At 62.4% G+C, this 12194-nt stretch overlaps 1 protein-coding gene across 1 annotated transcript; it reads left to right on the top strand.

Moving 5' to 3' along the window:
- The first annotated feature begins 1041 nt into the window (after positions 1-1041).
- Positions 1042-8163, top strand: LARGE2 (LARGE xylosyl- and glucuronyltransferase 2). Its single transcript, XM_046642855.1, has 15 exons — positions 1042-2381; positions 2476-2634; positions 2712-2821; positions 3137-3219; positions 3487-3610; positions 3848-4019; positions 4145-4249; positions 4709-4821; positions 4892-5017; positions 5116-5271; positions 5382-5542; positions 5962-6240; positions 6541-6690; positions 6806-7001; positions 7511-8163. The coding sequence occupies exons 2-15, from the start codon at positions 2538-2540 to the stop codon at positions 7721-7723; spliced, it is 2085 nt and encodes a 694-aa protein (XP_046498811.1). The 5' UTR covers positions 1042-2381; positions 2476-2537; the 3' UTR covers positions 7724-8163.
- The last annotated feature ends 4031 nt before the right edge of the window (positions 8164-12194 follow it).

The raw sequence follows: 12194 nt of genomic DNA on the forward strand, positions 1-12194 counted from the left end.
AAGAGTGGCCGTGTGTGTGCAGGAGGCGCCCGGGGCGGCCCCTCCCTGCTGGGTCCCTGCCTGGATTTGGTCACCTGGCTGGGCTGGAAGGGCCTCTGAGCAGGTTGGGCCAGATCCTCCCTCCTTCAGTCTGCCCTGAGCCACAGAAGACAGCTAGATCAGCCCAACAGGTAGAGACGAGGACACTGAGGTCCAGAGAGGAGGCCTGACTGGTCCAAGGTCACACAGCAAAGTTCTGGGACAAACCAGGGCTCAGGCGTAGAAGACCAGCCCCCTTTCATATGCCCACAGAGTATCCTTTTCCCCCTCCACGCCCCAGAAGAACCTCTTGGAGGCCCAGCATGCATCTCAACACCTAATTTCCCCTGCGTCGTAAGGCTGAGTGAGGGATGGGGCCAATGTTATGAGTGGCCACGGTCGCTCTGCAGACCCAGGCCCCCTCCCCCCCACAAACTCCCCGGCCAGGCCCCGACTTTGTGTCCTCGCTGCTCTCTCACATGTAACCCCCACAGACAGTCTCTGTGGAGGGTCCTGTGGAGGATTCGCCCACCTCCACCCCAGCTCCAGGCTAGAGATGAGGGTCGAGGGGCATGAGGCTCAAAGCTCCTGATGCCCAGGTGGCCCCTGCTCCCCTCCTCTCCTCTGGTTCCCAGATGTACAAGGAGCCGCCATCAGTCTCCATGGCAACCATTGGTCCTGGCCTCCGAAGGCCCAAAGCCCTGCCTTCCTTGCAGACCCCCATCTCCCAGAGGAAGGCATCCTAGCCTTTCAGAGGAGGAGACTCGGGGGTCTCAGGCTGGGCTGCTTTGCCACAGCTTCTTTTGGAGTTGGGGCCTCTTAGGCCCTCCCTTTTTTTTTTTTTTTTTTTTTTTGAGGAAGATCAGCCCCAAGCTAACATCTGCCACCAATCCTCCTCTTTTTGCTGAGGAAGACTGGCCCTGAGCTAACATCCGTGCCCATCTTCCTCTATTTTATGTGGGATGCCTGCCACAGCATGGCTTGATAAGGGTTGTGTAGGTCCACACCCGGGATCCGAACCGGCAAACCCTGGGCTACCGAGGCGGAACGTGTGAACTTAACCACCGTGCCACGGGGCAGGACCCCAGGTCCTCACTTTTTATAGCTAGAAATTGGGCTAAAGATCACAGTATGAGCCCCCTTCTAGGTCAGGGCAAGGCCCGGGGAGTGCCGTCAGTTTTCAGCTCACTTCCTCAGTGCTTATAGTATGTGCCGGGCCCTGGTTGGGCACTGGGGCCCAGTCCAGGAGCAGCTCCCTTGGAGGAGGAAGACAGGCTGTAAACGTCACCCAGGTCAACTTGCCCGGAGTGCTAGAAGAAATAAACCAAGGGATGTGGAAGGAGGAGCCGGCCTCCCGAGAATCTGGCAGAATGTGGCCAGGAGGAACATGAAGGGCAAGTCCTGGGGCAGCACAAACTCTGTCTGCTGGGTAGAGGCCGGGGAAGGGGCGCGAGGATGACGGCTGTGTCACAGGACTGACGTGAGCATTCACTGAGATGAGGCGCTGGAACCTGGGCCTGGCGCGAAGCATATGCGCTCGATGACCCGCGGCTCTTCTTGTTCACGGTCTAGAGCGCCCATCACCCCTTCCGGGGCAGAGGCCGGGGTGCGAGGGGGGCGGAGGGAGAGATCCAGGCGGGGCGCCGGGCACAATCGTGATCGTCTAGACAAGTTGGGGGGATCCCGGCCCTGCCAGGCCTCCCGTGAGGCAGGCCCGTCGCCAGCTCCCGGGCAGGAGGCGACCTTCTCAAGGCCGCTTTGTCTGGGCGCGCCGGGCCCAGTCGGGCCACCTGGCCTGAGCAGGGGTGAAGGGAACGGGAGCGGGGAGGAAAGCAGGGCCTCCAGGTGCTCCGCGGCTCCCGGGCAGGTCTCTGCCGGCCCCGCCTCCTGCCCCCAGAGCAGGTGTCCCCAACCCCCGCGGCCTAGCGTTCCAACCCTCTCCTCCTTACTCCGGCTGCCCCTTTGATCCCGGGCCAGGGGTCACGGGCCCCTCCCCCGGGGTGGGGGGGTGAAAGGAGGAGAGGGGGCCGCAGAGCAGGGAAGAGGGGGACGGGCTCAGAGCAGGTAGCAGGGACTCGGTCTTCCTGGGTGGCTGCCCCCGCTCCCTCCAGCCATCCTGGGGGTTCTCGGGGTTCCCCGGCGGCTGAGGGGGCCGTCGGATGCCGGGGCAGGGGGCGGGGCCAGGCTCCGGGGGTCTCCCCGCCCCTTCGGGCTCAGCCAAGCCGAGGTGAAACCTGAACCCAGGTTGGGGGCGGGGCTGGCTCCTGCTCGGACGGGGCCGCCCTGTGCCTCCAACCCCCTGTCCCCGCGCCCCGGCCGGCTTCTGGAGGAGGAAGGTCGCGATCCCCGAGCCGCTGGAGCAGGTGAGGGGGGGACTCAGCGCGGGAGGGAGGACCGGGCGGCCGTCGGGCCCCGCCGCCCCAGGCTGACCCTTCTCCCCGGCCTGCCGGTCCCCAGAACCCGCGATGGAGCCCGCAGCCCGGGGTCGCGCTCCGCCCTGAGTGCCCCCGCCGGCGGCCATGCTGCCCCGAGGGCGCCCCCGGGCGCTGGGGGCCGCCGCGCTGCTGCTGCTGCTGCTGCTGCTCGGATTCTTCCAGTTCGGCGGGGACCTGGAGTGTGAGCGCCGCGGGCGGGCAGGCGAGCGGGAGGGCCCGGATCCCGCCCCTGCGCGCTGACGCCACGTGTCCCCCCAGACGGGCGGCCGCGGGGGGCTGCTGCCCTCGACGGAGCCCCGCCGGCGGACCCCGGGGGCCACAACCGCTCGGACTGCGTCCAGCCGCGCCCGCTGGCGCCCAAGTGTGAGGTGGGTGCGCCAAGCGCGCGGCCCCTGGCGGCGGGGAGCCCGGGGGCGCCGCGTCCCCACCCGGCCACCTGGGCATCTGTGGGAATCACAGCACCTGGCAGCGGCGCCGGCGCCTCGGTTCGCACATCCGCTGCTCCCGGCCTCGATTTCCCCGTCTGTGAAGGAGGGGGATGGACCCCTGCTCCGCATCCCCGTCCGTTTCCTAGCTCTGCTGCCGGGTGGGGTTACCCTGCCCCAGGCCAGGCCACTCCAACAGGGGTCTTCCCCGTCTAGTGGAGGAGGGGGCTGCTGCCGACCTCGGTGTCCCCTCCCCAGCTCTTGCACGTGGCCATCGTATGTGCGGGACATAACTCCAGCCGAGACGTCGTCACCCTGGTGAAGTCTATCCTCTTCTACAGGTACAGCCAGGTGTCAGAAGGGAGGGTCAGGAGTGGGGAAGGGAACAAAGTCTTGTGCAGGGTCTCAGAGCCTCAGCTTCCCCCATCTGTGACCTGGGGACACCGGCCCCTTCCTCCCTTGAAGGTGGGTGGAGGAATTTCCTGCCCTGGGTATGAAAAGCTCTTTACAGAAGTTGGTGCTGCTACCTCTGAGCCCCTCGAGGTGGGGCTTGTCCCAGGTTGCTCCTTCTGGGGCGCATTGGCCTTCCTCTTTTGTCCTCCCCAAAGGAAAAACCCGCTGCACCTCCACTTGGTGACTGATGCGGTGGCCAGGAGCATCCTGGAGATGCTCTTCCACACGTGGATGGTGCCCGCTGTCCGGGTCAGCTTCTACGACGCTGATGAGCTCAAGGCAGGAGCCCTGGTCCTTCTGCGCCCCTCCCCAGCTGTGCCCGGCCCTCTCCTTCCGCCTGGGGCTGGGGGGGGGGCAGATTAGAGCTGCCTGGGACCCCCAGCCCCATCGCACCTACTGAAGTTCAAGTCCCTGCCCCTCCTGGGGCTCGCCCCTTCTTCCTGTGTCACCCTGAGTCTGCCTGGCACTCGTGGGCCCTTCTCTGCCAGCCTCGTGCCCTGTCCTTTCCACCCACAGCCCCAGGTCTCCTGGATCCCCAACAAGCACTACTCTGGCCTGTACGGGCTCATGAAGCTAGTGCTGCCTGGCACCCTGCCCCTTGACCTGGCCCGTGTCATTGTGCTGGACACAGATGTCACCTTCGCCTCTGACATCGCAGAGCTCTGGGCACTGTTTGCTCACTTTTCTGGTGAGAGGCCTGGGACCCTGCCCCAGCCAGCTCCCTCCCTGGCCCGTCCAGGTGCCCGTGTGGCCTAGCCCTGAGCCGGGTCCAGGGGCAGCCTCAGGCAGCTCCCTTGTGCCCTCCCCTCCCAGACGAGCAGGTGATTGGTCTCGTGGAGAACCAGAGCGACTGGTACCTGGGCAACCTCTGGAGGAACCACAGGCCTTGGCCTGCCTTGGGCCGGGGCTTCAACACAGGTGGGGACAGCGGAGGGGGAGGCAGGGCGGGTGGCCACTGGTGCTTGGGCCCCAGGGACTGGGCAGGGCACAGAATGCTAGGAAGAATAGAGCTGTGGAAGGAACGCTGGGAGAAGAGCCAGAAAACAGTTCTGACGTTAGCTGAACATACCAGATGACTTTGGCCAAGTCCCTTGGTCCCTCTGAGCCTCAGTCTTCTCATCCATTAAATGGGGATGATTTTACCAGCCCTGGGATCACGGAGTGCGAGATGACCTTGGAGGTGCTCTGTAAGCTGTGCGGTGCCTCCCCTTCACCCCTAAGAGGAATGGTGTGGACAGAGGTGGTCCATCCTTGCGTGTGAACAGTCAGAAAATACCACTAAGTCAAACAATGAATGTGCAAAAGACAACTTCGTGGCGACTGGCCCCAAGAGTTGGGGCGTCCCGGGTGGGCATGACAACCTGTCCCCGTGGGCAGGCGTGATCCTCCTGCGGCTGGACCGGCTTCGGCAGGTGGGCTGGGAGCAGATGTGGAGGCTGACGGCTACGCGGGAGCTCCTTACCCTGCCCGCCACCTCGCTGGCTGACCAGGTCTGGGGGAGCCTTTGGAAGGGAGGCTGGGCAGGCTCGGGGCCCAGGTGTGACGGCTGTCTCTGCCCAGGACATCTTCAATGCCGTCATCAAGGAGCACCCGGGGCTGGTGCGGCCCCTGCCCTGCGTCTGGAACGTTCAGCTGTCGGACCACACGCTGGCCGAGGGCTGCTACTCAGAGGCGTCTGACCTCAAGGTGGGCGGGGCCGGGGGGCTGAGTGGTGGTGGTGGGCCAAGGATGGGGACTCCCGCTCCCTGCTCCCATGCCCACACCGACACCCTCCTGGGTCCCAGGTGATCCACTGGAACTCGCCAAAGAAGCTGCGTGTGAAGAACAAGCACGTGGGGTTCTTCCGCAACCTCTACCTGACCTTCCTGGAGTACGACGGGAACCTCCTGCGGAGGGAGCTCTTTGGGTGCCCCAGCCTGCCCCACCCCGGGGCGGAGCAGGTGAGAGGGAGCCCCCACCTCACGGAGCCTCTGGCCCTCTCTGCTCTGCGGGCCCTGGCCTGGTCCGGGCCAGGTCCTCCTGCCCCAGCTCTGTCCCCGCATCCCCTCAGTGGCAGCGGGCCCTGGCACAGCTCGACGGCGAGGATGCCTGCTCTGAGTTCCGGCAGCAGCAGCTCACCGTGCACCGTGTGCACGTCACCTTCCTGCCCCACGAGCCGCCGCCCCCGCGGCCCCACGATGTCACCCTGGTGGCCCAGCTTTCCATGGACCGGTGAGGGGGCCGAGGGCAGCCCGGGAGCACGGCATGAGCTGGGACTGGGAAGTTCGAGAGGAGGGTTTCATTTGGTAAAGGAAGAGCTGTCACTGCCTGCTGCTGCCCCTTCAGGAATTCTAGAAGTTGGAGACCCTGGATGTGGGGGAAAGAGCCTTGGGCTTTGGGAATCATTCAGGTGCCTGGAACTGCTCCTCCGGAGCTGTGGGCCCGGGGGCAAGTCTTAATCTCTCTGGCCCTCAGTTTTCTCATCTGTCAAGTGAGAAAGTACCCATCTTGTGGGGTAGTTGTGAAGATTCCATATGACCACCTCCAAAAGTGCGTGCAAGGGGCTCAGGAGGTCCCGCGAGGGGGCGTCTGCAGCAGCTAAGCCGGGGACGCGCCGGCCCTCCCTGGGCTGACCGCACCCCTCGCCCCAGGCTGCAGATGCTGGAAGCCCTGTGCCGGCACTGGCCGGGCCCCATGAGCCTGGCCTTGTACCTCACAGACGCAGAGGCCCAGCAGTTCCTGCGTTTCGTCGAGGCCTCGGCGGTGCTCTCTGCCCGGCAGGATGTGGCCTACCACGTGGTGTACCGGGAGGGTCCCCTGTACCCCATCAACCAGCTTCGCAACGTGGCCTTGGCCCAGGCTCTCACGCCTTACGTCTTCCTCAGTGACATTGACTTCCTGCCCGCCTACTCCCTCTACGACTACCTCAGGTGGGCGGGAGGAGGGAGCGAGGGGCCGGGCATGTGGGGCTGGACAGGGCCCGGGCACCTGCAGCATCCTAGGTGGCATGGCCTGGCTCTTTCCGGGCCTCAGTGTCCGCTGTAAAGTGGGGTTGGCATTAGGGCAGGGGAGCCCCAGCAGAGTAGGGAGGCCGGGCCCTCCTCCCCCAGCAGCTCCACTGTTGGTCTTCTGCGGGTGTCAGGGCGAGCGGGCCCCTGCAGGTCGGGTCCTGCGGCCCAGGCTGGATAGGGCCTGCCCGCTTCCCGCCTGTCACGGGGCTCCCCCTGCAGGGCCTCCATCGAGCAGCTGGAGCTGGGTGGCAGGAGGAAGGCAGCTCTGGTGGTGCCGGCCTTCGAGACCCTGCACTACCGCTTCAGCTTCCCCAGATCCAAGGCTGAAGTGCTGGCCTCGCTGGACGCTGGCGCTCTCTACACCTTCAGGTAGGAGAGGCCGCTGCTCGCCCCGCTCCGTTCCCCACACTGTTCCCCACACCTGCCATCACCTTCCACGAGCTCCCAGCCTCAGCCTGGCTCCTTGCCCTCTCCTGCACCCCAGGTACCACGAGTGGCCCCGCGGTCACGCGCCCACGGACTATGCCCGCTGGCGGGAGGCTCAGGCCCCGTACCGGGTGCAGTGGGCCGCCGACTACGAGCCCTACGTGGTGGTGCCGAGAGACTGTCCCCGTTACGACCCCCGCTTTGTGGGCTTTGGCTGGAACAAGGTGGCCCACATCGTGGAGCTGGATGCACAGGTGAGGGGCGCCCTGCTGCCTCCGGTTTCAATTTGAATACTTCCAGGCCCAGGGAGCTCACTCTGCCTCGGCATGTTCCACCGCGCCATCCGGTGGCACTATTAGAAATCCCGCTCTTGGGCTGGCCCGGTGGCGCAGCCGTTAAGTGCGCACGCTTTGGCAGCCCGAGGTTCGAGGTTCGATCCCAGGTTCGGACATGGCACTGCTTGGCAAGCCATGCTGTGGTAGGCGTCCCACATATAAAGTAGAGCAAGATGGGCACAGATGTGAGCTCAGGGCCAGTCTTCCTCAGCAAAAAGAGGAGGATTGGTGGCAGATGTTAGCTCAGGGCTAATTTTCCTCAAAATAAATAAATAAATAAATAAAAGAAATCCCGCTCTTCTCTAGAGCTAAAATCATCTGGCTGTGGCTCTTCGGGCCCACCTAGTAAACTGCTCCCCATCCCCCAGGGCTGCAACCCTCCCCCAGCCCAGGCAATCACATCCGCCTGTCCCCGTCCCCACCGGCAGGAATACGAGCTCCTGGTGCTGCCTGAGGCCTTCACCATCCACCTGCCGCATGCCCCGAGCCTTGACCTGTCCCGCTTCCGCTCCAGCCCCACCTACCGGGACTGCCTCCAGGCCCTCAAAGACGAGTTCCACCAGGACTTGTCCCGCCACTACGGGGCCGCTGCTCTCAAATACCTCACGGCCCTGCAGCAGCCCCGAAGCCCGGGCGCCTGACCCGCCATGGCTCCCACGCACTCCCTGCAGACACTGGAGCGACCCCGCCGCCCCTCCCCGCTGTTTAAGTTATTCAAGGTCCCAGCGGGAAGGGCTGGGGCGGGGCGTCCGGGGCGGGTCCTGGGGCCTCCCCTTGCTGCTGTCTCTGGTGGGATCTAGTCTCCCTCCGCCCCAGCTGGTTTGGGGCTGGCTCCCCATCCTCGGCTGTACCTCCCTTTTTCGTAATTAGTTTTCAAAGCTCCTTTCCACGTTCCTCCTGGTTCGCGGCCGGGGGACGTGCCCGGTCTCGCTGGAGCCGCAGGAGGACCGGGCCCTCCCCGGAGGCCATCTGGAGTGCGCCTCGCCCACCCTGAACCCCACCCCGAGCCCGACACCACGAGGCTGAGAGACTTTATTTGGCTTTATTTAGTAAAATGTTAAAATAAATAAATACAAATTGATCCGCTGCTCTGTATTCCCCCACCCCCTCAAAACAAAAGTCAAACGAACAAAAACAAAAACTTTGAAGCACAAATCTCCAAATACAAGTTCTACCAAGACTGAAATCACAAAGGGCGCGGACGAGACAGGCGCGGGCGGGCTGGCTCCTCTCTGCTTGGCGCGCTGACCTCTGGCTGCCGGCCTGTCCTGCCTGACTGCAGCTTCCCCGGGCTGAGGACCCGGCGCCGCTGGGGAGAGGCCGGGGCCCCAGGCTGCCGCGGGGGCCGGTGGGGTCCTCGGGGAGAAGAGGTTTGTGGGATGGGGGCCAAAGTGGCATTTGTGAGCTCTGCCCTCGCTCTGCAAGGGCTGTTTCTAAGAGTTGCGCCCCGGCCCTCTGGAGGGGGGACCTCCAGCTTCCTCCCCTTCACTCTTAGGGGGCAGAGGAATCCCCCCAGGGCCACCCCTCCCTGGGAGAGGGCCGTAAGTCAGGGAGAGAACGGGTCTCCTGTTTCCTGCCAAGGGTGCCCAGCTGAGGGCCACAATCATTTAGAGCAAAGTTGCCTCCATCCACCAGAAGCCAGGGAATCTAGAGAACCCAGGGCCTGGAACATGTCCCTGGGCCACCATCCATCCAACTAGCCAAGAGCCTGTTGCCCCTGGGGTAAAAGTCTCCTAAATTAAGCCCTTTTATAAATAAGAAAGAAAGACCACACCCTAAAAGAGAGTGAAGGAGGGAACCACTTAGAGGGTTTGTGAGCTGGAGTGTGAGCCTGAGGAGGCCCCGCGGCCCAAGAGGATGGCAAAGATGGCTGCGGAGGCAAGCGTACAGCAGAGACTGCGGGCTGGAACACGGCACCCCCCTCACGGGCAGGGCCTGGGCAGCGATGGCGCCCGCTCACGCAGGGACAGAGGCTGCAGGCCCCACCCGAGCAAGGCCCCAGCAGGGCTGCCCCGAGCTGGGTCTCCCGGCCAGGCACAAGCCGGGGGCCTGCCCCAGAGGACCTGATGAGGAGGAAGCAAGCAGGGCTCCGGCTGGGCTGAGCAGTGGGGAGACAAGACTCGGCAGGCGCCACGGAAGAGGCCTGCAGGAGCACTGGCAGGAATGTAGCGGGAAGATGCCACCTGGCAGCCCCTGGGCCCGCACTGACAGGGGCCGCCTAGGAAAGCCAGGGCCCGGTGGGTCTGAGGGTCTGTCAGCGGCTGGGCTCGGGGCGTGGAGAGAGCAGCGAAGAGAAGGAGGGAGAGGGAGGAGGCAGCTGGGGTGGTGCAGACGTGAGGGGGTCTCGGGTGGTCACAGGCACACACAGGTCCAGGGCATGGAAGGAGAGCTCTCTTGGCAGGACACTGAAGGAAAAGGAGACTAGGGAACCAGGGTCTTTTCTTGGCAGTAAGGAATGTTCTGGCATTCACGTCCAGTAAATTACGCGGGTCTAGGGGCAGGGCTGCGCTTTGTACGCCATGTGAACTGACCTGCAAAACAGCTCGGCCCTCTGACATTAGGAAGAATCCACACCTCGACCCTCGGCAAGGTCAGCATGCAAGTGCTCACAGCAGCAGGCAAGCCCCTCGATTCCTAGCCTTGTTCCCTCCCCAGAGAGTCCTCAGCTAGCTCCTTTCAGAGCAAAGACCTCTAGGGATGATGGCTTCCAACCTCTTTCAAGGACAGACGGGGTTGTGTGGCCACCCGCAGCCTCCAGGCCCAGACAAGCGGGCTGGAAGAGCTCAAGCCGGGGACAGCCCGCTGGGCGCTGACCCTCGGCCCACTATTCCTGGACTCGTCCAGGCGCCTCCAGCCCCCTGCCTAGACATAGCACCGTGGTTTCTGCAAGAGGAAGGGAGCTGCTCTGCCCCCTGGGGTGACCTGGCAGCCTGGCCGGCTCTGAGGCCTGCGGTCACTCCGTCCCCTCTTCTAAGCTCCCTGGGTGGTGGAGGGGAGACACATTTTACCTAAGAAGCATCTCCCTCTGTGGCAGCTGCTTTCGGGATCCGTCTTTGTCTCTCTGGGCCTACCTGGGTGAGGGGGAAACGAATGGGACCTTTTCCGCCCCTCCTACAATCTGCCCGTAACGGGGCCTGGGGCGGCTCACGGGACACGTTCTAGGAGGGCTGGGGAGCAGAGCTTCGGCTGCCCTCCTGGGGGCTGGCACCCGCCGGGGCAGAGGTCTCCAGCGGGAGCATCCACCGGACAAGATGTACGTCTCACAAGGCAAGACGATGGAGATGGTCTGAGCCTTTCCGAACCCTGGTTCTCTCAAGAAGGCGAAGGCCAAGCCCAGGCAAGCACAGCGACTGCAGTGGAAGGTCACCCAGGAAGCTCGTGGGTGGGCAGAGCGGAGTCACCTCCAGCTCTGGTGCCTGGGGCCAGCAGGCAGAGAAAGTGCTGGAGATTCAGGCCTCTCTTCAAAGGCAAGACGGACACAGAGGCCTCCCTGGGGCCCTGTGTGTGACACCACTCACCCTCCAGCCTTCTTGCTCCTCCCTGTTCTTTCTAAGCAGCCATGACTGAGGCAGCCAGCCTGCCCCCTGCGCCCTCCCACCAGGCTAGGATGCATGGGCACCCATGAGCTGCACTGGCCCTCTCCTTCCCAGCCGTCCCCCAGGCACTCGTAATGCTGGTGGCTGAAAGACCGAGAGCAGCACCAAAGGAAGGGGTCTTACTGAGGCACCAGCCTTATGCTCTAGCAAAATCCGCAGAGACAACGGGTGGGGCCCTGACACCACGCACACTCCATCTGGGCTTCCAGAACAGGAGCCCGGATCCCTGCACCAAGGAGAGAGGACAGTCTTTTCTGAGAGGGGAGCCTGAGCACGGTGGGAGGGGTCGGCCCCGCCCCCAGGACAGAATCACCGAGACTAGCCCACCAGTCTTGAGACACAAACACAGCAAAATGTCATCATGATCAGCAGGTTCTGTGCTGAAAAAGTATAACTACACAGCATTTTCTCCAGTTCTGACACCTTTTTAATAGAAATCACTGTTTTTAGGAAACAAATAGCACTTTTGTAATTTTTTTTTTGTAATTTTCTTTTTACAATGTTTCTTACCTTGATCTTAATTTAAGTAACACTAGGAAGACCTCAATATCTTTTATTTTCTTTTTTAATTAAAAAAAAAAGTTGTTGCTGTTGTTTTCCCCAGATACAAAGATTTTTGCCCTTGCATAAAAAAACAGTGCCCCGACGCTGACACAAGGACGCACACGGACTCACTGACCTCACTGACACTAGACTCCTATTCTACCATGCAAGGCCTCGACTACCCTCAAGGAGACTGTCAGCCTGAAAACCAGCTGTTCTAGTCCTTAGTTTAGTTTGTGTTACCAAAAAAGTAAAATAAACAACAAAATAAAACTTTTTTAAAGAAAAAAGAACGAAAACAAAAATAAAAAAAAAAAAAGCGAGAAAAGAAACGTCCCCATTCGATTCACACACACCTGGTCGCGTGCTGCTTTGCTCGGGAGCTTCTCTTATAAATAGAGAAAAGGGATGGAGCTTGTTTTCAAGTAAAGTCACCGATCCACCGTTCTTTCCTTCTGACGCACCCCGGCCTCCCTGTCCCGGCATGCCCGGCTGGCTCCTGGAGAGGGAAGGGAGGGGATCATCCACAGGGATGCGGCCCATCCGCCAGGCAGGGAAGGAGGTGAGGAGTGGCGAGGCGCCCGGGCGGGGGGCGGAGCGCTCGGGAGCAGACCCCGGTGGCCGTTCTTGGTGTCCACTCTCCGGGCACTGTGCCCCGCCCCGGAGACTATGAAATACTGCTTATTTGATATACTTTTCCCACCCCGGCCCCCTCCCCCGCCCTCCCCATCCCTCGTCTGGGCACTGGGCTTGGTTCAATCTTGATTTCCTTTTTTTGGTTTTATAGTAATGAAAGTTTAGAAACAGGAAAGCCCACACACTCTTTGGACTTGTCTTCTCTACCTAAACCAACGGCTCGGCAAATAAGGATCTGAAACCTGCTCTCCTCCCTCCGCCCGTCCCTGCTCCCCACCCAACGAAATAAAAACGACCCCATCGTGGCTGTGGAGGCTGCTGCAGGCACACACTGGTG

This window comes from Equus quagga, chromosome 17, assembly GCF_021613505.1.
Source record: "Equus quagga isolate Etosha38 chromosome 17, UCLA_HA_Equagga_1.0, whole genome shotgun sequence".
Taxonomy (NCBI): domain Eukaryota; kingdom Metazoa; phylum Chordata; class Mammalia; order Perissodactyla; family Equidae; genus Equus; species Equus quagga.

What these genes read in the sequence shown, in the direction of transcription:
- LARGE2 (XM_046642855.1), top strand. Translation starts at nt 2,538, where the DNA reads ATGCTGCCCCGAGGGCGCCCCCGGGCGCTGGGGGCCGCCGCGCTGCTG. An exon ending in AAGTCTATCCTCTTCTACAG is followed by an intron (nt 3,220 to 3,486) that starts GTACAGCCAGGT and finishes TCCTCCCCAAAG; the next exon opens with GAAAAACCCGCTGCACCTCC. An exon ending in CCACCTCGCTGGCTGACCAG is followed by an intron (nt 4,822 to 4,891) that starts GTCTGGGGGAGC and finishes GTCTCTGCCCAG; the next exon opens with GACATCTTCAATGCCGTCAT.